The following is a 27,969-nucleotide window of genomic DNA, read 5'->3' on the forward strand; positions in this document are numbered from 1 at the left end:
TAGTTGAAGAGAGTGATGAGGTCGCCTCTAAGCCTTCTCTTCTCCAGACTGAACAACCCCAGCTCTCTCAGCCTCTCCTCATAGGACTTGTGCTCTAGTCCTTTCACCAGCCTCGTTGCTCTTCTTTGGACCCGCTCCAGCACCTCAATATCCTTCCTGAACTGAGGGGCCCAGAGCTGAACACAATACTCCAGGTGTGGCCTCACCAATGCAGAGTACAGGGGAAGGATCACTTCCCTGCTCCTGCTGGCCAACTGTTCTTGATGCAGGCCAGGATGCCATTGGCCTTCTTGGCCACCTGAGCACACTGCTGGCTCATGTTCAGCCTCCTGTCGATCAGCACCCCCAGGTCCCTTTCCGCCTGGCTGCTCTCTAGCCACTCTGTGCCCAGCCTATAGCGCTGCAGGGGGTTGTTGTGGCCAAAGTGCAGGACCCGGCACTTGGCCTTGTTGAACTTCATTCCATTGGAGTCAGCCCATCTCTCCAGTCTATCCAGATCCCTCTGCAGAGCCCTCCTGCCTTCCGGCAGGTCGACACTCCCTCCCAATTTGGTGTCATCAGCAAATTTGCTGATGATGGACTCAATCCCCTCATCTAAATCATCGATAAAGATGTTAAAAAGGACTGGGCCCAGCACTGACCCCTGGGGAACACCACTGGTGACCGGTCGCCAATTGGATGCAGCTCCGTTCACCAGCACTCTCTGGGCCCGGCCCTTGAGCCAGTTCCTGACCCAGCACAGAGTACCCCTGTCTAAGCCGTGGGCTGCCAGCTTTTCCAGGAGTATGCTATGGGAGACAGTGTCAAAGGCTTTGCTGAAGTCCAGATAGACCACATCCACAGCCTTTCCCTCATCCACCAGGTGGGTCACCTGATCGTAAAAGGAGATCAGGTTGGTCAAACAGGATCTGCCCTTCCTAAACCCATGTTGGCTGGGTCTGATCCCTTGTCCATCCTGTAGCTGCTGTGTGATTTCACACAGGATGATCTGCTCCATAACTCTGCCAGGCACCGAGGTCAGGCTGACAGGCCTGTAGTTACCAGGGTCAGCCTTGCAGCCTTTTTTATGGATTGGGGTGATATTTGCCAACTTCCAGTCATATGGGACCTCCCCAGTGAGCCAGGATTGTTGGAAGATGATGGAGAGCGGCTTGGCAAGCTCTTCTGCCAGCTCCCTCATTACCCTAGGATGGATCCCATCTGGTCCCATAGACTTGTGAGGATCCAGATGACTCAGTAAGTCACTAACAATTTCCTCCTGGAATACAAGGGGGCTATTTGGTTTCCTATCTCTGTCTACCAGCTCCAGAGGCCGGTTGCCTTGAGGGCCACCTGTCCTACTGGTAAAAACTGAGGCAAAGTAAGTGTTAAGTACCTCAGTCTTCTCCTCATCTCTATTAACTATGTTTCCCTCCAAGTCCCTCAAAGAATGAAGGTTTTCTTTGCTCCTCCTTTTGTTATTAATGTATTTATAGAAGGACTTTTTGTTATCCCTAACAGAAGTGGCTAATTTAACTTCAAATTGCGCTTTTGTATCCCTGATTTTCTTTCTGCATGATCTAGCTGTCTTCCTGAATTCTTCGTAAGTAGCCAGCCCTTTCTTCCACAGTCGGTAAGTTCTCTTTTTATCCCTGATTTCCTTCAGAATCTCCCAGTTTAACCAAGCTGGTTGTCTTCCCCGCCGGCTTGCCTTTCGGCACACTGGTACAGCCTGTTCCTGTGCACTCAAAACTTCTTGCTTGAAGCACGTCCATCCCTCCTGAACTTCAGTTCTCACTTTAAAAGTTAGGATTTCCTTCTGGATGCAGTTTTACACTGTTGGCAGATGAAAACATTTGCACTGAATTTTCCTAACGAGCAAACATTGCTTATGACCTTATGCAAACTTGCTGATGGTTTACTTTAAGAGCTCTCTATTTTGAGGAGTCTCCTAAATGAACCGGCCAGATAGAGAGCAAATTAGTTCACCAACCCAGTTCACTCTTCTCACTTGCTCATCTGAGTTGGATAATGCACTGGAAGTCTAGAGGAAGTAAAGAAGTAAGAGATTCACCATGTTTATCTCCGCTCAGTTAAACTGAAATTCAAAATTCAGGAAAAACAAAAAGCTGTGTAGGGGATCTTGCACACAGCCAGACCCCAAGTATTTTTCTCTCTTGTGCTACACAAGAAATTCCATAACAGGAATCAAGTTCTGGAAAATCAAAAGACAACACAAGGCATTAAAGTCAGCATATCATATTCATAATCCATGGATCTAGGTGTGGAAAACAAACAGATTTGCCAAGAGTTGCTGGGGTTGTGAGCATCTCCATGTGTGTGCATACATACATATAGTTTCCTTTGTGTTTTGTTAGCTTATTGTACTCCGTCAAATCACTCCATTAGTATTAATGTCCAATTACAAATTTTCAAATGCTCAAAATTAAGTCAAAATCATTTGAACATCTAAAAGCATTTCTCAGGAACAGATGTTAAGTATTCCATTGCACACTAAACCTCCACCTCTCCCCCTCCCTTTTATAAAATTAAATGTATTTTTAAAGCTCTATTCCAGATTAACAAGAAGTTGCTTGATTGAAACTTCTGCCCTCACCCCAATACTATTTACCCTACCTCAGGCATATCAACAAAGAAAATTTTTCTGCAGGTATAAATAGCTCTTGAGGTTTGATTCAGAACTGTTCAAGGAAAATTAGCCTCACTGATCAATGCCACTACAGAAATGCTTGTTGGACTCCCATATTAAGCACAAGTTCACCCTGCTGAAATCCATACTAATTTTATCTGAATCTCTGCTAAAGACCGACATATTTTTTTAATTTAACCATCTAAGGTATGTTATTTTTCTAGTATGACATGAAATAAATACTTTCCCCCTGTTCCTATTCTGATGCTAACACCTCCTGTATTTCTGAGATTGATGTACAGCACAGTAGCCTGGAAAGTGGAGGTAGGTTACTGAGATAAATCTTCAGAAACAATCAGCATCAAAATGGAAAGTGAACTTCATATAAATAAGCATTTTTCCAGTTATGAAACATGACTGCATCCCTTCAAATGCAGGATGCCAGGGACAGACTTGAAAGCTATTTCATGGCTGTGGTTTCAATTGTGTAGCAGCTACCATAGTGGAATTTTATCCTACTGTGCTAGAGTCTTAGGCTCACATAAAAGGAAAAGACAACACTGTATTTAATTTTCTCTCTCCTTCACTGCAATTCTTTTTCCGTTACACAGAAAAAAAAGAAGGCCATGAGGATGAGAAATAAATTAACAAATTTGAAACCTGATTTATAATAGCAGATAATAGCAATAATTGCAAGGAGCAGAATACCCCACTGCAACAGTTATAAGACTTCAGGCATAAAACAGTGAGAATGATAAAATTCATGACTTCACATCAGTGACAAAGGTGAAACTAAAAGAAAATTAGAGAAAAACATTTTTAAAAAGCAGTGACATTTTTTGCATAAAAAAGGAATTAAAAATTACCTCCAACATGCACTGTATTTTTCCCACTACCTGGTTACCCCATGGAACCAATACAAACTTCTACCATTCTGAGAACAAATTAGGTATTTAATATGCCAGCCTTTCAGTAGCTACAGGGGACATGCAAGAAAACTGGAGAGGGACTATTTATAAGAGATGTAGTGATAGGACAAGGAGGAAAGGATTCAAACTTCAAGGGAGTAGTTTTAGACAAATATTAGGAACAAATTCTTTATTGTGAGGGTGGTGACACAAAGGAACAGGCTGCTCAGAGAAGCTGTGGATGCCCCATCCCTGGAAGTGTTCAAGGCCAGGTTTAAAGGGGCTTTCAGCATCCCTGTCTAGAGAAAGGTGTCCCTGCCCATGGCAAGGGGGGTTGGAACTAGATGACCTTTAAGGTTCCTTCCAACCCAAACCATTCTATGACATCTTCCCAGCTATAATTAACCTTTTTTTTGCTGCTGTAATTGTAAGTGTCAATGCTGCTGTAATTGTAAGTGTATTGATGCTGTGTAGCCATTGATAGTCTTTACAGGGAGAAAAAAAAAGGAAAAAATTACTAAAACAAAATCCTTCTGTTCTGTAGATGGATTTCAACTCAGTATACACTAAATATTACTAGATATCCTGAGAAGACAGCACTAATTCTTCACTAATTTTTAAGCCTACAAGCTAGGTAGTGCTATTATGGTAGTACTACACAAAATAAAGTTTGACTTTTCTTTTTCTCTTTTTTTAATTATCCTTTAGACAAACAATCCTGCTGTAGGAGAATTATTCTAGCTCTGTGGAAAATTCTCTTTCGCTTTCATACATACTTGATCAGCATGTTATAGGTAGCATGCCACAAACTCCTGAGTAATTGAAATGAAGATACATAGATATCCCAGATATATATTTTGTCTCCCACCACTTTATCCCTCTGTACTGATTCCAAGTAGTAACAGAGACCTCAGTAGATCCTCCAACTCTAAATTACTTTCATTGCTTCTACCAACTATATAAGGGAATTCCTCAAACATTTAAACTGTGTCAAACTAAATTGTTTGAATACTTCTCATCTTCTATTTTCTAACACTTAGGTTTTCGGAAAGAATGTGTACTATTTGAGAAGAGGGATATATTTAGCAAGGAAACAGGCACCTTGTACTTTATAAACCACTAAGGTGGTAGTGTTGCATTCAGTTTACACAACTGCCTTTACCTGAATTAGGAAAAGTGGAAAAATATTGTCCAAAACCCTTTAAGGTATTTCCCCATTTCAATAACTTTCCCATTTATAAATAATTAAGTGCTCTGATAACCAAAGAATTAGAAAAATGTGCACCATGAAGACCAAGCTAGTCCTAAATCAAAAGAACTCCAGTCCTGAAAGCTGGTCACTGCAGATGGACCATTCTAACCACACAACGCCTTACTCAATTAGAAAACAGACACCACCAGTGAATCTGACTCCAGAATTAGAGTATTTAGATTAATAAAACTGTAGGAACATCCTTCCAGGTCTTTTGTTTGTTCATATTTCATTTCTTATCACAAAGTCCTTTTTTACCTGTAAAACGGTGTCTAGTTTATCTTTGAAAAAGTGTAGCAGATAACTGTATTACTATTTTCTGATAATACACCAAATTTATGTTTCCTTGCTCATATCTTCTTTGATATGCACAGATAATCAGATGAGGACAAAGGAAAAATAACAGAAGGAATCAATTTGCTATGAAAAAAAAAATTCCAGAAAGAGAGCAGAACACTCAGGAATATTTAAAAAATGTCCATAATTTTTTTTCCAATAGATTTCTGACAGCAAAATTAGAATAAATAACACTTATGCACTGAGTTTCTGAAGCATAAAAATAGGATTAGTCATGTCAAGTCTCTGGGCAATATCCTTAACTATTTTCTAAATGTTTCCTCCTAGAAAACAAAGAAAAAAATAACAGAAAACTGAAAGAACGATATTCTGTATAATCAGGAACTAGTACACTTCATCCCAACAAGTCTTTTCAAAATTATTTAAAAATTCCACAAAATACACCACTCAACAGTGTGGTTTCCCATAAATAATTTCAAAGAAAATGAAAACTGGGTAAAGGGATTTATTATTTATGACACAACAGTGTTTCTGATATCATATTCACAGAAAGCATAAAGAAAGATGCCTCTGCCTAATAGATTTTACATTTTTAGATTCTTGGCTACAGCTTCTTGTCTATCTTCTCTTACCTAATAAACAACATCACAGTTTACAATATTATTGGATGAGGTTTTGAATACTGATAAAATTTAGTCCTTTTTATGTCTTCTTTTTTTCAGAAACTCATTTTATATTTGGCATAGATATGCCTGAAAAAAGGAATGTCCTTTCCCTGTTTAGAGCAAGTTTCTATACTAAAATACATTTTCTGGAAGAAAAAAAATTAGATTTGGCACTCCAAGACTTAAAACTTATATTCCAGTGAAAGTTTTAAATTAGGTAAAAAATTACAGCAGTTTATTACACTGAAGAATAAAAAGTTTAAAAATATTTCTGGTACGAATCAATCTGTTCCTTCAACTTTCTGAACACTTCAATGAAAGACATTTAATATCGCCTCTAAAACACTTTTTTTTCTGTGCTGTCTGGAAAAACCTGAGTATCATTTGTTCTAATTATGTCCTAAGAAACTGTAGTTGCTACAGATTTTTTTCTCTCCATATCTTTCACATTAAAATGTTTTTGTGAATTACGGGAACAGGAAGCATGATCCTTGTATGTACCAGATTTGGGCTGTGCATTGTCATTATGACTCGGTAGAACAATTTTAAAGAGAAAGATTTTACAAAGCACCTCAGACATGCACTAAATACAGTGAATAATCATGCAGTAATGTCTTTGAGAACAGTTATACCTGCGAGAATAAAATAAGTAAACAGCTGAATATCGTTGGTGAAGCTTTGATTCATTCACTCCCTAAAGGGATGTGTGCGAGGTTTTGCTGGTGTCCCTGAAACTAATGAAAAAACAGGTTTCTTTCAGTCTCAGAGATTTTGGGTTTGGTTTTGTTGGATTTTGGAGGGGGAGCAGTAAAGGGCAATTAAGCAGTGCTAATGATCTTTGATAAGTAGTAGCTATGAACCAGACTCTACAGGGACTCAGATATACCTGTCCTGAGTTATTCCAAGTACAGCATTTATCAATAGGCTTGAAATTGCACACTGCTATGTAGTTCCTTTTTTTTGTTCAGTTTTTGTTTTTCTTTCCTTGTCTTAGCCTTTTTGCCTCCTGTTAAGTTCAGCACTGGAGTTAGAGATGGTGTACTATAACCTATTAACAAAAATTAATGATGGAGGGAAACATGTATTCTCAGATCTCATTCCATCTACTCCGTAACTGCTAAACATTCACTTAGGTCACTGCATCTTGTAACACTTGTGGTTCCCTTGAGACCACTCTGAGTTCTTAATTCAAACAACATTCATGCTTAAAAATTTGATAACTGAGAAATTGTACAGTGTCATCATTTGGCATCAGAAGACAGGTAATGCACAAGAGTCTCAAGGCAACAATATTAATTTTTAATATAAAGTAGAACTGTGGAAGTTCTGAAGATAGAAGAAATACACAACTGTGTTTCTTTTTCAAGAGTACTTAATATTTGATGCTTGTTCCAACTACTGACACAGAATCACAAGCCTCCTCTACCCCACAATTATCTGATTTGGACCTACCGTTACTCCAAAGAAGTTCGTTTCATTCATAGCATCCAGGAAAATTTTGCCAAGTTTGTGATTTGTGTAGTTAAAATCTTCAATTTTTTGGTGCTTGGTGGTGGCATTCAGATACTTCATTGCCCGTTGCAGGGTCTTGGCAATCACCCATATTCCATCATAGGCATAACCATGAAATTTGCTGGATTGTCCATCACCACGCTTAGCATTGTATTCCTTTTCATACTGCTGTGGAGTCTGTAGAGGAGAAAAAACTGTTTTACCTCAATACTTAACATGTTACAGAGTTGCATCCAAACCAACACCTCAGACTGCACCCTCCTATTTAGAGACATGCATGACTAATACAGAAAAGGCCGTCAAAATAAAAATTATGAAAGAAACTAAAATTCAAAAAACGTGCTGCCTGACTTATAAAACTGCTAGCGAGAGTGGGAGAAAGGTCTAGAAGACAGAGCGACCAAAAGCAACTGTGCTGCTTCACTGTATGAAGAACAACTTGCTTTATTTTGCTTTTGTACAAAAGGCTTTAGTTCAATCAAAACTACCAGTGTACTGGTGAGCTATAATACTTGAACAGAGAATAAGTCTGTATCCTTGCAAATTATTGGTCTGATTACACTTTACAGGATAATGCAAATCAAATAACCTTTACTTAAGCAACCATTTGCTTAATATGAAATTATCTGAGTGGCAATTTGCCTATGTTTTACAAGTTCACTACATTCTTGATGATGTGCTCTCTTATGATGAGTTGCCTTTCAGTAAAGTTGCCTTTCATGCTCACTCAGCAAGGCATGAAAGGCACATGGAAAAAAAAAAGATGAAAAGCAGCAAAATCAGGCATGTTTATTCATCGGTCAGAGTTTGTAGGGATTTGTTCTGTGATCAGATGTTATGTGCTTTATGGAAATACCTCATATTTATATATTAAAAACAAGCCTCACCTACTGCCCCCTAGTTCTGAAAGGTACAAATCATCACTGAAATTAGCTGTTTGCAGGAATAGGTTTAAATATAAAAGTTTTCTCTTTCTGTGCTCAACCATTTAACTTGACATGACACAGCACTATACCGCAATTATAATTCAAGCTTTAATGTACATTTGGCTATAATGTTCATATAGAGGGAAGAGGACAGATTTGAAGCAAGGGACTTTAGTGTTTTCTTACCCTGTAGAGAATTTGAATTGATTTTTAAATATTTAAAAATTGCAAACCAGTGAAAAGATTAGACTAACCATGATGACTGCCAGGTATCTTGGTAGAAGAATCATTTAGCTTCACCTCCCTTCTTGGTGCTTTATTGTGCCAACGCACTGGTGAGACAACTGGTGGTATAATAAAATAGATGGAGGAAAAATACTAACCCTTCCTGATATAGTCTTTGATGTTTTCGAGCTGAGAGGCTCAAAATCCACTCCAATATAACCTTCCATGGCTGCAAGAAGGTTTTTACTGAGACACTGTGAGGAATTAATCCAGGATTCCCACCAAAGGTTTTCATACCACCCCGGAATAATCCACAGATATTTGCTGCCATACATTTCTTCATCATAAGCCTGTAAATAAAGAAAAACAGAAAAGATAATAGTCATTGTAATAGAGGTATTGAACATAAAAGCAATTGCTTTCTGTTAGCGTTTTTTCCTTATTAATGAAATTATGGCATAATCAAAGGATCCACAAGTATTTTGAACAGTTTAGAATAGTCACTTGCTAATAATGAAGACTCTTTTCTTGAAGACTCCTGCCTTTAGAATACAGGAAATTAGAAGAGAATTTACTAAATCCTGTTCTGCTTTCAGTAGACCATTTCTTCAAAAACAGAAAACTGAAACTGTATTCTAAAACCAGGGGAGTTAAAGAGGAACACTGGCAGAAGGCACAGCTGTGCACAGAAAATTCTTCATAACACAACTAGTACATGAGTGATAGGACCACTACCATGCTACCACATCTAAACTAAGTTATTATCACCCTTATATCAACCTAAAGACTACATAAACTAGGATTAGGTTAAACAAGAAAACTTGGATCATAGGCACCATCAAATCACAATGTGGCAAAGTCGGATTAGATGACTGTGCTAAAACAGAGACCGCAGAGTTTCTTCTAAGGAGTATGAATCAATAGTAAATTGATAAAGCGAAATCTTAGTGATTTCTTTTTTTTTTAGCAAGAAATTTCTTCATATGAAATTCTGTACTGCTTGAATACTGAATACAGCCCACTGTACTCCAAGCTACTGAGGTGGTGCTTATCTCTTTTCAATACTTAGCAGATATATATAACTGGAAACAGAAATACTTTCTTAGTCAGACACATATGCTGTTGTACCTAAAAGCTGATCTATTCACAACAGATATTCTTTTCCATTGTGAAGAGTGTTCTAGGACAAAATTAGCAAGTTTTATCTCAGATGTTTCTCTCACTGTCTTGCAACTAGATATTTTTCTTTTGACATTTCAGTCAGACTCCATTTCAAAACAGCACATTTCATGCTTCTTGGGCTCCTAATAGAAGCAATACTGGAGATAGAAGGCATATGACAAAAATTCCAATTTTCAGAAATACATGGCACAAGCTTAGAGCTCTTAACAGGAAAGTGGCAACGTTTTCACAGAAAATATTACAGAAGGAGGAAATTACAAGAATGCAAACAGGACATATTAGTCATTCAGAAATAACTGTTTTGAAAAGTATCCCAAAGATCATACAAAAAGCGTATCAGATTTATACATGAATAGCAGAAAATATTAAATAGGGTAACCTCTTAAATATGTTAATACCTAAATTTGTGAAGTCTATTATAGTGGTGCCAACTCAGTTCATAACTTTATTGTGCACAAAGCAGATTTGTTTGGCCACTGGTTACAGGAGCTTTTGTTCAGCCAAAATCAAATTTAATGCGTTTGTATACAATGCTGTTCAAAGTCCTCGTGTCTGAAACATCATGTCTTGCATCTCATATCTTACTGTATTGGGTTTCTGTGGCATGGTCTTGGTAATGGGGGGGCTACAGGGGTGGCTTCTATGAGAAGCTCCCAGAAGCTTCCCCCATGTCTTGCAGAGCCAATGCCAGCCAGTTCCAGGGACAGACTCACTGCTGGCCAAGGCTGAGGCAATCAGGAATGATAGTAACATTTTTGTGATAAAAATAAGAAGGAAAAAGAAACTCATTGTGCAGATGAAAAATGCAGCCAGAGAAAAGAGGAGTGAGAACACTGGAACAACCCTGCAGACACCAAGGTGAGTGGAGAAGGAAGCGGAGAAGGTGCTCCAGGTGCCGGAGCTGAGGCCCTTGTAGCCTGTGTTGCAGACCATGGTGGAGCAGCTCCAGCCCATGGAGGACCACGGGAATGCAGAGATCCACCTGCAGCCCATGGAGGAACCCATGCTGGAGCAGATGGATGCCCAAAGGAGACTGTGATCCCGTGGGAGGGGCAAGATGGAGCAGGGTCCTGGCAGGGACCTGCTGACCCATGGAAAGAGGAGCCCACATTAGAGCAGGTTTTCCTGGTAGGACTTGTGGCCCTGTGGGGGACCCATGCTGGAGCAGCCTGTGCCTGAAGGAACTGCACCCCGCGGAAAAGTGACCCACATGGCAACAGTTTGTGCAGAATTGTTGCCTGTGGGATGGACTCATGCTGGAGAAGTTTGTGAAGGACTGTGTCCCATGGGAGGGACCCCACAGGAAGCAGAGGAAGGACTCCTCTCCCTGAGCAGTGGCAGAAACAACTGACCATAACCCTCATTCCCCATCTCCCTACACTGCTGGGGGGGAGGAGGAAGAACTTGGAAGGAGGGAGAGGTGAGGGGAATGTGTTTTTAAGCTTTGTGTTACTTCTTATTCTTCTGCTCTGATTCTGTTAGTAAAAAATTTAATTAATATTCCCACTTTGAGTCTGTTTTGCCCATGATGGTAATCAATAAGTGATCTCTCCTGGTCCTTATCTCAACTCATGAACCCTTTGTTATATTTTCTCTCCTCTGTCCAGAGAGTAGCTTCAGTGGGCATCTGGTATCCAGCCAGGGTCAACCCACCACACTTACTTATTCCACAATCAAAGAACCACAGAATATACTGAGTTGGAATCTGCAGAAATAGTTAGTCTTTCTCTTACTCATTAATTCTACCCTTCCAGAAACACATCTGCTTTTGTCCCCCTGCCCTTCTCCACTCCTGCCACACCTATGGCAACACTGCATCCCAGATCTGTGTGGGTGGAAAACAGCAATCCCATCCTGCAGTACTTCCTTAGGTATAAAACAGCTTCCATTTCACAATTAGGTTATTCAAGACCTTTCAGTGACACAGTGTCCTTTATTTGACAGTTTTCAAATCACTAAGGACACAAACTGACACAGAATAGTGCTTTTAGGGAAGGACAAACTTATGTAGCTTCCCCCTGCTCTACAGAGATTAAAGTATCAAATTGTGTGTTGCCAGAAAGTATTGGCTGTGAACTATTCTGAAATTAGAGCTGTTGGAAATTTTCTGTTTGCATAAGCACTTGAACTGTTTCCTGCATAATCTGTGAATGCCCTGGGATATGCAATGAAAATTGAATGTTTCAAAAAAGCCAGGAACTCCATCCTGGAAATGAGGGATCATTCCCAACATGGGTGCACTGAAAGTCTGGTTGCATTTTCACATTTCTGCAATAATTTGGTTTAACAAAAACCAAAACAAACACTTGATGAGCTGGCCGCTCATCGTTAGAGATATGGTGACATGGCAGGGTTTGAAGGGTAGTCTGGGGAAGACAAAGGAAGGAAGAAAATCAGCTCCTCTATGGCTTAGTACCATGACCAAGCAGTCATTTTTCTAGTGATAGCACAGTTGATAGCATTCAGGAGCAGTGTTTGGATTCCAGAAGACTTAACTGCAAAATACTGCTTTTTACCACCCTTTCCTCCCTGTTCATTCTGTTAAACGGAGGTGATTTTGATGCTTAAAAGATACAATCGCTTGAAATACGTGGACCTTTGCTGAACTGACTGAATGCACGCAGACCAATTCTTACAAGTTTCAGTTTCTAAGGGAAGATTTTTTGACACACAAGAGAAAGGTGAGGAAGGTTTAAAAGTACTTTGTACCACCAGAACAAGATATATCTTCCCTACTTTTTCTCTCATGCCCTGTGTAGGCTGCAAAGCTCTGAGTTGCTGTCAAACAGCCAGGAAACTGTCATTGACAATTTTTGCCCTTGTGAAATTGAATTTTTGTTTTTCTTTTTAAACTTTCTAAAGTTTAAAAAGACACATTTGTGTTTCAATTAATAAAGGGATGCTTATTTACAGCAAAGAAATTTCTGTAAGAGATCTTTCTTATGTGTAGTAAACAATTACTGGCAACTTGTTGATTGCTGAAGTATTAGATTTTGAGCAAAAAACTCTAATTTCTATTCCATGAAAAACATCAAATTCATCCCACTGAGGTGGAAATGACATTACAAAGTTAACATTTCCATAGAACTAAAATTGCTTACTGTTTTTGACACTGGTGTTAAATGAATAGCTAAGCTTATTTAAATCATTGTAGGAAACACTCCCTAACATTCACTTTGACTTGAACCAGTCCTGTCTGGTTTTTAAAGTCTGCCATTGAATTATACAGTCTTTTAGCACATTTATTATGTGGATGTCAGTCCCGTTCAAATAACAAGCAATACAACAAGAGGAAATGGTCTGAAGTTGCATGAGGGAAGGTTTAGATTAAGTATTAAGAAAGATTTCTTCACTGAAAGGATTATCAAGAAACTAGGAAGTGATTGGGTCGTCATGCCTGAAGGTATTTAAAAGATGTCGTACTTCGGGTTTAGTGGTGGACTTGGTAGTGCTGGGTTAATTGTACTTGATAATCTCACAGATCTTTTCCAACCTAAATGATTTTATGATTCTATATGAACTCAAATGAATGGATATCCTGAGGAAACCTCGCAGCACATGACTGTTGAATCCAGGCAGAAAAGTGAGGTAGACTTTAAAGATTTTACCACCTACATAAGTCATTAGGAAAAAATATTCAAGTTATAACCACAGTCAGAAAAAAAAGAATAAAGCTTGCACTCATGAAATAACATATTCTTTTAACAAACTCAAAGCCTTTCTCTGGCTGACATCAGACACCCTGTAAAATATAATAGGGAATCACAAGTGAAACCTACCCAAAGATAAACTTGGAAAAGAGGGGTTAAAAACCTTGGCATATCTAAATTACTGTGCTTTTAGACATATATCTGTAGGAGTGCATGAGTCAACAATATATTTTATGACTAATAACAAGCTCTCTGACATATCGTAGTGCATTAAGATATAAATGACCTACTTTGAACTGCCCTCTCCTGCATATAGTCTTCTTCTGAAACTCTCAAATAAATCCATTTATACAAGTCTAAATACAAGACCTCTCAGATTTATCTAGGCTTCAGAAAAATCCACCTTTTTATTTTTGACACTAATGTACTTTAGAAGCAGCCGTCATTCTTCAAACCGCTCAGAGTTACGCATGTCTCCCATGTTCATACCAAACCATAGCCACAGAAAGCTCTGGTGGGTGTTTGTGTGAAAGAGACATCCTCTCCCCGAAATCCTTCAGACTAGAGTGATGCAGAGGAGAGGACAGCCTGCTTCTCCAAGGGCTTCTAGGATTTATTCAGTGGCCTCACATGCATGTGGACTTAGAAAAGAATTATAGAGGAAGACAACTAGAAATAAGGGGCAGTGGCATAAATGAGACCAATCTCTTGCTAATGTTGGATTGCAAGACAGTTCTGACCAGGATCCCTCAACTGGGGAAATGCAGCCCAACTCCAAGAGATCTGAAGAGGAGATGGGCTGCGAAGGACTATTCTTTCTTCCAGGAATGAAAAAATAGCATATTATCTCTGTCAATCCAATTTAAATGCCAGAACAAAAAGATCTATATACAAAGACCTAGAGATGAGAAGAATGAAAAATAAAAGAATACTTTCCATTTCCTTTTGGATGAAAACAGATTTTGTTCCTTCCAAATATACTCTAAAATTTACTTTCCAAATTTTGCCACTAACTGGGACAGCTGCTGAGCATGAGCCAAAATGCATCTGGGCACACATAGCACTCAGATTTTGAATTTCTGCCTTTCCTTTCTTTTCTTGGGTAGGTAACTGTCTCCCAAAGTGAACACTAAAAAACATCCTCTGAAATTTAGATGCCATCATTATTGCTTTTCCATTATATTTATTGTGTTCTTGGATCATACAGGATTAATCTGACTATTTAGATTAAGAATCCATTACCAATACAAAATTTAGGTCATTAAAATCTGCCTTTTTGGGATTTTTTCTTTTCAGGCAGGTACAAATATAGATCCACGTTTTAATCCTGCTACTTCCAATGGCAATAACAGTGTGCATGTTTGCAGCACATTCGCACACACAAACAAATGGTGAGGATAGGGAATTTTATATTTGCTAGTGTTACTATATGATTTTAATAAAAAAGATATTTTTTACAAACTAATTAATTTACTTTTGTGTAATATGTTTAATACGTACAGCAGTCAGACAGGAATGGCAACTATACAATTGGCAACTATACAATTAGCCACATTTTCAGTAGCAGAAATTACTGGTGTTGCTGAGTTCCAATGCATAAGAACTGGCTTGAATTTTTTATTCTTCCAAAGCTAACTATGCAAAACCACATACACCCAGACCTTGCCACCATAACACAACTCTTAAACATGATTCAAATCTTGTAGTTCTCTGTATCTGCTGCTACGTATACAAGTATTTCCCTGGATCTGATGTGAAGAGAAATGCTCAAATTTGATTTGGCATTTAATTCCTCTACAGGAAAGCAATAATAAGAAGCTAACCTTGCAGCCCATGCCTAAATTCCACTGAGGTCAAGTACGAAATATTTTATTGAAAGAGAAATGGAGTTAAGCATGTCTAACCTTTCTTTAGGATATAAATCTTCACAGAACCAAACTCCGTGAAGAAATGTTTATGCTCAAGTTACTTTTTATTCAAATGTAGCATATTCTTTATTCTGGTAATGTAATTAAATATATTTACTTACACAGCAGAAAACTTTCACAGCCATTTCCTCATCAAACTGGCCAAGGATTATCCGAACATCATTTCCCTGCAGATTGAATAAAATATGTGGCAGTTAAATACAGTCACTTTCCAGATACCACTTCAATTGGCCAGTCAGATCATGTAGGGAGTTAGCACAGATTACAACTGCAGACAGTAGAATTAATAAGGAACTAGTTAACTTTCTATAAATTCAAGAACTTGAAGCACCGCAAAAGAAAGAAGCTGAGGTGTTCGAAGAAAATGATTAAGCAATAGCACTAATTAGAATAAAATTGTGATATTACAGTCAAATATTACTTGTCATATATTACTATCCAAACACATTAAAATATTAAATATTCTTTTGATTCCTTGCAAGACTTCTTTTACAATTTTGCATTTTAAAACCAGCTGAAGGCTTACGCTTTTCACTGTTCACACGAAAAAATGCTGTAAAATTAAGAAACTAGATTTGTGAGATAAAACACCCTGATATTATGCCTGCTTTAATAATTTTTAAAGGTTTTAATCATACAGCATCTTCTCTACAGTCACTATAACACATTGTCCATCCCCCCTCTTCTCCCTGCCAACTCCACAGATTAAAAAAAATCACATTTTAAGAATCTATGACTGAAGTCCAAAGATGACATTTTACTTTCATATTTAGAAACATATTTAGAAAGTATTCCTAAATTCAGAAGCATATGCAGGAAAATATTTCTCCAGGAACAAGCAGGGCTAACCTTTTTCTCATATGAAAAATTACTTCTAACATCTATTAAATACAGAACAGATAGCTTTTTATGACTTCATATTACCTTTTCTTTCACACAAAGGCAAAGTTCTTGGCAAAAGCTTGAGCACATAAAATTTTTCATTTCTTTCATGAAACACCTGGTTAGAATTACTAATAGCTCTTTCGCTCTCCAAGGAAAAAACAAACATATGATTCAGATTGAATTTCAGTGGCGAAAAACATTTCAGTTTTAATTAAATCAATGTATCAAAGATTTTTAGTTTAGATAATTCCAATGTTTATTTCCCATTTAGCAGAAAATATTATGATGGGCAGTGCAAAAAGATATTGGAATGCTTCTGCAATTGAATGCATGAAATTATTATCACTCTTAGCATGGTTAAAGTCAGAAATAATGTAATTTGCTTTGCTCATTCTGAATCTGTGCATTTTCAGTAAGCTTGCTTCTCTTCATTTTTATATTTAGCCACAGACTGATAAAGTAATGTAAATCTTATTCAAGTGGATTAAATTATTTTAAACAAATCTAACAGGGTCATATGAAACTAAGCAAACAAATTACACAAATTACATCAATAGTATTACAGTTTTGGTAAGCACAATAAATAGATCTAGGAATTATGCAGAAAAAAACCACCTCATCTACTATTTCTATTTTTCACATTTTAAAAATAGTTCTGTCACTCTTGGAACCCCAAGTCTGAATCACTTGATTGCTCTGAACATAAAAATGCAGATCTGATATTTGAAAAAAAAAGTAGCAGAGTAAAATAAATGGCACAGTACCTAATTATTAAACTTAAAATTGAAGAAATTCCATTTCATTTTATAACATGATGAGAACCAATTTACAGAAAAACAACAACAAAAGATGTAAACTATGTGGCCTCATAGTTTATGAATACCAAAGACTGTAGTCAGGGTATAGAGAATAATCCCACAGCGCACATACAGCAATGCTGCCCGCTGGCTGTGCAAAACCCTTCAGATTGAAGTCACAGTGTCTGTGGTATGTGGTTCCACTCCTTAAGACTTTGCTTGCACCTGATTATCATATAATTTAGTAAGAAATCATGTAACCAAAGAATTCTGTGTTAGAACACAGGTATAAGGAACTAATTTAGGAAAGTCTGTACAAGAGCTCTTCCTCTTCCATGCATAACATTCTTCCTCTCTGCAATGATGAACTCCTCCGTAAGCCTCTTTCTCTTAACTCTGCTTTTTGCAATCCCTTCTACATTTTTCCCAGATTTGTTCCTGAAGAATTATATTAAAGATTACAAATAAACCTAGACCCATTTGATGCCAGGCTTCGGTATCCTCTCTCCATCCTGCATAAGATACATTGAAGCTACAAATTCATTCAACTGGATGTAGCTCAAGTCCCTTGCAGATATTTTATCTGGACGAATAGTGAAGTCTGTACAGAAGTGTGTCAGAGCTGGGTTAAGGTCAGCGCTTGTGGGTCAAAGTATATGCCCACATTATAGTCTTATACAAAGAATACAGTAGCCACTTTCTGGGCATAACTTTTTTTGCCCTTCATTCATACTGATAACTGACTATAAATCAATATAATTTCCTGGCAAGGATATACTCTTCCTTTATATCAACCCTCTTGAGCTGATGCAAGTTAACACGGTGGAACTCTCTTGTAGGGATCAAAGAAGTCACCCACTGGATCCCAAGAAGTGTCAAGTATCTTTCTCAGAGAGTTGTAAATTGCTTGCATGGAGCTAAAAGATATTTGACAGAAGAGTTTTTAATTCATGGAACTATGCAGGTGATCTACAAGATGATTAAAAACATTCCGGGGGAAGGCAACTCCCAAAACTGCACTTATATAAAAAGACCAATGTTTAGACCATTTGCCAGATGGTGAGCTGTCATATTTACTCTTCTCAGAGATTAGAGTAGCAATATCAGCCTTTAAGCTTTGCCCCTCAGTAAGAAATACATATGTTCCCATATGGAGTAAAGTTCAAACAAGATAATGTACATTTCATTTACCCACAGTTGTGGCAGCCTCTGCATAAAACGTTTTAAAAATAAAGACAATAGCACAGCCTCAAAAATTAATTACTCTTTTGCTCCCTTCTTTCTTTCATATAGGTGAGAATATTATTCAGCTACTAAATATAAAGTGTCTTTGGTAGTACCATCAGCTGAGTACTATAAACCCTGAAAACAGTGAGGATCAACACCTCTAGGATGCTCCACTGAGGGATGAAGAACAATTTATCTCCTGCACTGCCATTTCTAACAGCCGCAGACATGAGACACTCTTTAGCCTTTTCAGAGTTTTTGAGTGATGCACATTATGCTGGAATAGGCAGCTATTTTTTTCAGCCTGCAGAGCTTCTCTGCTCAGATTTTAATCTGTCTCATTTCTAATGAATAACACGACTGTGCTGTATTATAGAGCTTTCCGGAGAAGTATTGCTACAATATCTTATATGTCAGGAAAAGTCAATGTCTTGGCATGCTCTTTATGAAATACCTAAATTGAACAGCTCAGATACTCTGTCTTATTCTCTACCATGTATCTGATAGTCAAGAAATCTACACAAAGCTGGGTAACTTTGACATGTTCTGCCTTCTAAATACATGAATGTCCACTTAAAGCACTATAGATGAGCCTCTGACCTTAACTATGAATCACTGATGGTGAAGGTGAACTAGAGGATGTCAACTCCCAGCATCATAATACGCTGGCAAGACTTGTTGATGCCTGTTAGTGTGCATGTCACTTACTGAGATTGATGCCACTTCCAAACCTGTTCAAGGTACAAAATTTTAAAATTAATTAATCTTGACTGTTAGAAAGAGTCAGTATTCAAAAAACCTACGGTACTTGGGAAATCAGATGGAAACTGTTTCATTGAATTGGAAGTCACATATTGCAATTTTTTTTTTGTCCTGCATGTAAGACACAAAAAAGTTGGAAGCAGAAGTATTATTGCTGATACAATTTGTCTGTGCATGTTTTTAAGCATTTAAGTTGATGTACAAATGCATATCCTTCAACATCCCTTTCTGAAAACACAAAAATGAGTTTTCAAGATATCCATAAGCCTAAATTTACCTTTCAGCTGTGATTCAAAGAGGTTGGGGTCAATGCAGTAGAAACTAAGGTGTTACTGGGAAAAATATAAAATATATTTCTGCAAATCATACCAGATTTTTCTACTTTCCATCACATAATCATCAATTTCATTAATTTAAACTGTGTTTATGAAAATAAAAGGTATTTCAGTAAGCAGATACCAGTTTACCTATATGAGGTTTATATCTTGAAGAAAAGAATGAACATATTTAGAATTGGATAGCTATGTTCTACGTCTAACCTAATGTCTATTACGTCTATGTGTACCTAATGACAACTAACTTTATATTTCAGTCAAGAAGAAGCAATTGTCTGGATAATTTCTTGTTTGTTGTTTTACTAATTTGTTTTGAAGAAGAAATCAAGAGATTAATATATTGTTAGTTAAGTCTTCTGGTCTTTCCTGTAAGACAGCCCAGTGTGTAGTTGACGCACAGGAAAGCTAGAATCACATCTAACTTTCAGCCTAAGTATATATGCTTATATGAATTTTTCTTGTTATTACATTATCTATGGGTTAAAATAGTTCTTCTTTCATTATTGTTAGTCAAAAATGTGGACTTCACTGATAACACATACTGGAGTCTCTTCAACACCACATAAGAAATGCAAACTGGCTTAATCTGGGCAGACATAAATGGTTTCCTATAAAGATAAACTTTACCTACTAATACTTTAAATATTCCAGCTTACATTTCTAGATTGTGAGAATAATAAAGCCCACTTAATTTACCTTGCTTCAGAACTTTTCCAGCTAGCTTCAGTAGTCTAGTCTTACACAGATCAATATCCTTGCTTTAATTTTGAGGGTTTTTTTTAATAACAGTTTACTAAGATTTTTGTAACCTGTTTTACAGATATTTCAGTATTTACAGGATCATGGCTTTAATTGTATGTTAAATGTACTTAGTGCCAGCAACGATTTGACCATCACTATTTAAAAATGCTTTCTACTGCTGTTCAATAATTTATTGCTGGTTGCACTGCATGGTAATGCTAAAATATAGTTTTAATTTTATGAGATGCCAGGAGTCTAATAAATCATTATAGTAAGAAAAGGTGGTAAATTATTCTGCTATAATTTTTTTTTTCCTTTTCCCCCCCTATAATTCATATGAAATAATGGTGATGACGTAAGCAAAGAATTCAATCTAAAATATGTAATGAAGCTAATGGAAAGAGGCCCAATGCTTTTGCTACATTTATTTACCTTTGCTACAATAATTTGCCCTAAAATGGTTCTGGTTCCAAACCTCAAGAGTTTTCACACTTATATCACTAAGATTGGGGGTTTAGGTACAAATATTAAGCCAGTAACAACTTTCTTTACTTATTGTCACTATTGGGAACTATTAAAAATATTTACTATACCCATGGACCTTCATTGACTTAAGCAGGACCAGGCCTTCAAAACGCCATTTTTTTAATCCTATTATGCAATGGAATGTAATAATATGTCATTCTAACACAAATTTTGTTTTATTAGCCCTCTTCATAGGAAAAAAAAATTGCCACTTTCTCGTTATTCCTCAAGCAGCAACACATACCTTAAGCTTCTTTACACTTGTGCAGGGATCATTGGAAAAACTCTCAGTATCTGAAATCTCGATGTCTTCACCATAAAGGACGCCAGTCAGATCATTCCTCACCTGTCAGAAGTTGAGAAAAAGGCAAACTAGTGAACTGAGATTCAGTGAGAAGGAAGCAGATGGACTATATTTATCACTGTAATGACAAGTAACGATCTCGAGAATGATATATGAAGCTTCATATCTTTTTCCATTTTGTCTAGAATCTGATCAAGGCACTGTTCCTTTATGACCATAATCTACTATCAATGGCTATACTATGCAAGAAGTCTTATTATGCATGGTGAAGAGTTCACAGTAGGCTCCCACTTTGCACCATGGGAATGGGTAATTCTCCTATATTTCCTAGGCTGTTAAGACCAAAAACTTTGTTGCAGCCAAGATGATGTTTGAGACTCTATAAAGGCAAAAGACTCATTAAGGAAAATCTTACACATTCTCAAGTACTGGTTTGAAACCACTGTCAGCTGGTCCTAGCATGAATCAGCAGAGCTTAGTTTCCAGCATTTAGGGACTGATAAAGCTTAATGAACTCCTTTGTGCCCTCCCCCTCTCTTAGATCACGGAGCAGCAGGTGGTATAGGTTGTTTAAAGGTGACATATACAACCATGTACCAACAGATTTTTGCACGTATTTTTTTTTAATAGTGGCAAGACTGTCCTCTTTGAGCTGTGTAATAGCACAAAGAAGCCAGATAACACACAAAGCAATCTGGCTTACCGATTTAAGGGGTTTGTTTCATATAAATACTTCAAGGTTTTCTGTCTTAATCATTGATGGTTTTCCTCCAGCCACATGACTGCAAAACCAGTTTCACATTACTATTCCTAATAGATAAGCAAAAATAATTTTAGTCTGTAACATGATTACAGACTGAAATGAACAGAGTGGCACACTAATTTTAAGTTAATAAAATTATGATCACATTCATGGCACTGATTATCTATTTATTTTGTTTTTAATGACAGAAATAGGAGAAGTAAATCACAGTGTAAAACAGGTATCTCAAAAGCAAACACAGAAAAATGTGTTTAATATGTGGTATTAAACATGAAAATTTAGAAGCCTATATATCATATGAAGATACTTTCCAGTGACCCTCTGTATGGGTCATTTCCTGTCAATCATTACTACAACAGTTGCCTTAATTACTTCTTCCATGACCTCTATGTCATTTTATCCCTTTTAACCATGCTTTAAAATCACTAAGACGCATTTTTACATTATAACCTTTTACAATTAAAACAAACAGGACATATAAGTAACTTTTAATTTAAAAAATAGTTTATCTTAAAGAAGCAAGTCAGAATGGTCAGCTCACCAACATTTTAGTTAAAACTTTTTATCTTTTTGTGATGTTATCAGTTTTTAAGCTAATTCTGTGAAAATATATTCACTGACAAAAATGATTAGTAATGACTCCTTTTTCTGCTAGTTTACTAGTAAAAATGAATTATTGTTATTTTAGCTCTAACAATGCCATTAACTGCTCCTTACGGTACAGGTTTTTCTCAAGAAAAAGAAAACCTTTCTTTCTGAAGCAAATCATTAGTGACAACAAAAGAAAACAGACCTCTCTTGATCGTAGTTTAGCTAATGTCCAAAATCCTTTTACCTAGTATGAAAGTTCACTAAAACTATCATTTGCTACTGACAAAAAGTAATATTTTCCTTAGCTATCAGCACTGTACTTTCCAAGCAAATGTGTCATATGCTTCTACCCCATACTGTCCTAGTTTCTTCTGTACAAGAACATTTTTAGTTTCAGATTTGCTTTTCTGATATTTTCTTGATTTTCTTCTGAAATCTATTCTAGTCATTCTTTTAATCTAAAAAAAGACTAGTTTAACATTATTCAGCTACTTTGAGCAGAAAACATGATTTACCCAAATACTCTTTAGTCAAATTAGACCATTATGAACGTGAGAACCATGATAAAAAATTCCACATTAAATATTATTAAAATAGATTAACACTTATAGATAGGCTTCAATGGTGGGCATAAAGCTGACAATTATAAAAATTACACTTCAGACTGTCTACTGACTTGCTGTGACTCCATGTCTTCAGAACTCATTTATGAACTCCGCAACTGAAGAATACAATTGCATGTGTTTGGGTTTTTTTCTGAGTAACATGCATTTAAATTCAGCCATTGAGAAATTTCTCTAAAATGTCCTGGCTCATCTGCTAGAAGCCAAGTCCTCTCTGGCTTTCAGAGTTCATTGAACTACTGATCAACCTCCCAAAAGACATACCTTACTAGATTTTTATGCCAAAGAAGTTGAAAAACTTTTTCCTTCACTGCTACGATCACATATTTGATATTTTCCAAATGCATGTGTTGTGGGGATTTTGCCAAAGAAAGGTGATTCTTTCCCATTATCCCAACAAGATACTAAGAGCTTTGTAAGCATTTACAATGTTTACACTGGTTTTCTAGAAGGCAATGGTTTTTTTCCCCTTTCAGTGTTCTAACCACTAGTCTGACACATGTCATCTTGTGCCTGGTCTGGGGTATTTATACTATATTTCCTAGTCTTTGTTTCCTCTTTCCATACATTTTTTTTCACCATCCTCAGGGTCCTTTCTTCCTTTATAAATACTCTAAATATATAATGGAATGGAAATTTCTGGTTTTCTTTCTACAGAGGTTATTCATTTCTTTCAAATAAATTTAACTACAGAATCTTCTGATTTGGATTTGGGTCCAAAGTCAGAATTTGCAAAGCCTCACCTCCAGTTCTAGAGCTGCCAATTCCTGTTGCAAACATTCCAATTTTGGATGAAATTTGTGAAACTCAGAACAAAAAATTATGGATATTTTGTTTTAGCAGATGCTTGCAGTCCTGGAAGGTGTGACCACCAGCAGTACAAGCAGTTTTAGAGCTCAGCAGCAATTGTTTCATTCCAGCAACTTCAAGTAAAGAGAATTATAGAACTACTATACTTCTGCTTCTTTTTTGTGTAAATAGGATAATTTCAACTTGAGGAATTTGCTGTAGAAAATTGTAACAAAACTGCATTAAGTTTTTGTGGGAAATCCACAGATCCTAAGTAAATATTGTGCTGACTTATAATACAGAAGCAGTGTAATTCCATGTGATTTTATTCCCTTGTTAACAATTTAATGAAGGTTGTAGATCTATATCTGTTTATATCAACTTTGCATACCTTGAAGACAGCAATATTTTATTTTTCCAAAACAGGAACTACCAAACCTGATCATCAATAAAACTGGAAATTTTCACAAATCACTGCTCAGAGACCCTAGTCCGTCTCTCAGAGACCCTAGGTGGTAACTCAGACAAAAAAAACATTAAAAAAAAGACAATTTTACTCTGCCTACAAAGATGAAATCAATATTTTGCCAGACTACATATTTAATTAATGTGTGGTCAACTTCAAAACTTACTGGGGTGCAAATACCAAGGAGCAAGCTCCAAAAAAAAAATGAAGGGTTTTTGTCATGCATAAGGGATGTCCCTTGTGCTTGAGGCACAAGAGCAGGTGGGATGCAAGAAAACTGCTTTTTCCCTCATTCTGCCAGAGCTCCTCTTTCACTCAGCTCATGACTGAAACAAAGGTTTTAAAGTTTGCTACCAAGTCTGGCTGTATCTTTTTCCTGTGAAGTGGATGGCAACAATACTTGCCTACCTTATAGCTGCTGTATCAGATTCAGTGATGTTTAAGAGGTAAACAACAAAGTCCCTGACCCTGCACCTGGGAAGGAAGAAATACAGGGGTTTTGAGGAGTCAAGAACTTGCACTGTCAAGGAAGAAATTAATTTTTTTAATCTCTAGCAAACTGAGAGAGTAGATAAAATAACTAAGTGGATTGTAAAAAATAATGAATCTAGAGGAGATCAAATTGCGACGCTCTCGTGCTCTGTATCAGGAGGGGTGGGTGAAGGTTTAAGGAAAGGAAGTAAATGTTGGGGAGCAGCATGGGCTGGCTGCCCCATGGGGAAGAGGGATGCAAGTGTAATCACAGAGCCCCTGGGCCAGGGATCTCACCAGCCAACACCGCAGCAAGGGGAGCCTTGGAGAGAATAGCCAGTTTCAGCCATGAGGTGACACCTCCATGCAAGGTCATAGCAATAAGGCAGGTCCAGGGTAAAGCTGGGAAGTCCATCCACAAGTCTGACACAGGATGGGGTCTGGTGAGAACAACCAGAGTCAGACACAACCCATGATTGCTGGGCAGATCCATACCAAGAAGACAGATCTGGGAACAAGCCAAGACATGGATCCAAGCCAACAAGGTCCGTGCCAGGTATGGCTGCGATGGAGAGAATGAAAAACCAACACTCCCACAGTATCACTGGGGCACAGACTGATGGCGCCAGGCTGAGCTGAAACAGAGTTATGGACGATGAGGCAGTCTTGGGGGGCTGGTCAGAAAGGCCTTTAGATGCTCTCAGAGCCCCGGCACTGAATTCTGGTTGTTTTTTACTTCCTATGTGAAATATGTATGATGATTCTCTGCATACAATATATAAATGATCCTGTACCTCACAAGGATACAAAAGTTGCACACACGTTGATCTTGTTTTAGGCGAAATGAGAATTCTCACTTCAGTTGGAGCAAGCACCTGTTGACCAGTAGTAAATAGTATCCATTTGACCACAGTATTTCATTTTTTTTAAGCCAATTTTATCCTTTTTTTTCCTCCAGTAAAATAGTAAAGAAAGGTGATATTCCTGATGAATTGTCACTCTAGTGATGGTAGTTTGGGTTCAGGGGTCTCCACTGACCAAGGTTTCAGACTAGGTTTCAAAATATATGCTCAAAGGCACAGTTCATTCAGTCAATCCTAACTCTGCCAGTTATTTACTAAATAAATTTAATAATTTTTAGATTAATAATACTTTGATTCTAACAGATATTTCCCATGACCTTTTGGTTCACTAAAGCTGCATGTAAGTACAGCAAACTAAATCCTTGTCATTCAGAGCAGTGTAATCCTACCAGATGCTGACCATAAGAGACTCCTAACAAATGAGAACTGGTCAGACCAGATGGATTACACAGTCAGATATTTTACTAAGATTTCCTGCTGCCCAAAGTATACTGTGTACTTTGAAATGCTGTGATGTAGGAGTTTCAGTACAGAGTTATAAATATATGTATATAAAACAAATGTTTGAATGATAAGAAAAAAATACTTCCTCAATACATGGACAAAATGTAAATTGTGAGTAATTGCATGGGACAGATTACAATTTCTGGGATTACTAGAGATCTCACCATATATGATGCATTACAAGCAAACATAATTATCCTTATTTTCATTCCAATGAAACAAACACATTACTCACATTTACAGGCTTAGAAGCATTGAGTGAAACTTACTTTCAAGAAACACTCTATCTGGATAAATTAGAGAGACACACTTTCATTGATATATACCTCATTTACGACTATAAAAATGAGATGGCAGTAGAACCTTATTTGAAGCAGAGAGACAATGCAAACCCAAAAGATGAAGCATAAATAAACCAAGAGGAAAGAGTAAAATATTATTTTAGCTATTAGTAAGGCATCACTAATTTCCCCCAAATTCTCTAAGGTAAAAAAATTAAAGTAAGAAAATTTCTTTCTCATGTTTTTTGGTCACAGTGGCTAAACATAATCAGGAACTCTGATGTTAAACCTACCAGCTGTGTGTAAAAAGAATTGATAGGAATGTAGGGCCTTGTGGTAGGGGGATGTTAATTAGGGGGCTTTAAGGTGACTTACAAACAGTTCAAGTTAGAAGGTGATTTCTCTGCAAGAAAAAGATAAAATCCATTCATCTTATTAAGAGGTGGATCACTTGCTATCAGGTACTGGAAGACACCAGCATATTACAGTGAAATAAAAATTTAACTAGGGAAAAAAACAGGGATCTGCACTATGACAAAATAGGAACAGATTAAATTCCACTTAATCTACAAGCATGCTAAGAACATGCTCAATATGTTCAGCAGGACTTTGTTTGGTCTGAAAAAAAAGCTCTCTTCAATAGGACTGTACACTAAGACAAGTTAACATACAATTCAGTAGTACAGAAGAGAGGAGAAAAGACACAGTACATTCCTTACAGGAAAAAAATGCATAACGTATTGTCAAGCTATAAAAGCAAGGATTGAAAATTAATTATATATGCTATAAGAAATAACATCTGTTCACATGAGGAGTTCAGAGGTACCAATGAAGAAAACGGAGGAAGAAAATACACACAAAATATACTTCTGGATCCTTCAGTGTGAGACACTATCTACAAAACAGAGGGGAGTGTGGTTTCTGATGGCTTCCAGGTAAACAGGACAACCATTCTTCTACAAATTTATCAGACTTGACTCTTACAGATAGCAGAACAAGAGCAAAGGCTCTGGAGATTGTAATATTATACAACAGTAATTTTCATGCCTGGTATTATGAAAGTAAATAGGGGTCATATTGGGAATAGATTATTTAATAATTCATAAACCAATGCCAGAAGTGCAAGTAATTAAGCAAGCGTTTAGAACTGCTTGTTTATTAAAGCAAGGGAATGCAACAGGACAACTGAAAGTTGGTGCAAGAAGCATTCAAGTGACTAGGAGCGCTGAAATACTTGACATTTTATCTTGGAGGGAATGTGGAGGCAGGCAAGTAAAGGTGCTCTATATTATTATGTGTGGAGTATAGTCAGAACATAGAAAGCAAAATATAGGCTATACCTGCATCTTTTTCTGAAAAAAAAAATTTCTCAGGGTTTACACTATGTGTTTAGAGAAAAAAATACTTATAGAAATTAAAAAAAAAAAAACCAACAACTACTTAGAATACATAATAAAGCTGCTTTACATTGGTGAATTTGGTCTAGATCAGGAAATAAGAACAGAAAAAGAAGTCTCATGGCAGCAAAGAAGAAAAGAATAAATCACAGCCTAGAAAAAGAAAATTAATTTCTTTTGAAACACACACTGTTACACCACCCTCAAAACCATTTCTGTAGTAGTCTTCATGTAGCAAATAGACCATTCAACTACTGAACCAAAAATTAGGGACTCAACATCTAATTACATTATTACAGGTGGACAACATATAGTAGTCCTTAGTAATTTCTATATACATACACATTTCAAGCACATTTATTATACTCAGGAAGAGCCTATTTACTAAAACAATTCTAAGCAGAATTCATTGACAGGGATAATTCAAACAGACATGAATGATAATTAAATATTGCTTAAGAAAATGTTAAC

General features: G+C 37.0%; 1 protein-coding gene across 2 annotated transcripts in view; it reads right to left on the bottom strand.

The window, feature by feature from the left end:
- The window catches only part of GABBR2 (gamma-aminobutyric acid type B receptor subunit 2), a 476,962-nt gene that overhangs the window by 233,128 nt on the left and 215,865 nt on the right, over positions 1 to 27,969 (bottom strand). For both annotated transcript variants that reach the window (XM_027643926.1, XM_027643927.1), the window contains exons 4-7: positions 20,691 to 20,792; positions 15,276 to 15,341; positions 8,573 to 8,764; positions 7,204 to 7,440 (exon numbers count right to left, since the gene is read on the bottom strand). In XM_027643926.1, coding sequence (XP_027499727.1) covers positions 7,204 to 7,440; positions 8,573 to 8,764; positions 15,276 to 15,341; positions 20,691 to 20,792 — 597 coding nt within the window. The remainder of the gene's footprint in view (positions 1 to 7,203; positions 7,441 to 8,572; positions 8,765 to 15,275; positions 15,342 to 20,690; positions 20,793 to 27,969) is intronic.

Source organism: Corapipo altera, unplaced genomic scaffold (genome assembly GCF_003945725.1).
Source record: "Corapipo altera isolate COAL_440 unplaced genomic scaffold, ASM394572v1 24b, whole genome shotgun sequence".
Classification (NCBI taxonomy): domain Eukaryota; kingdom Metazoa; phylum Chordata; class Aves; order Passeriformes; family Pipridae; genus Corapipo; species Corapipo altera.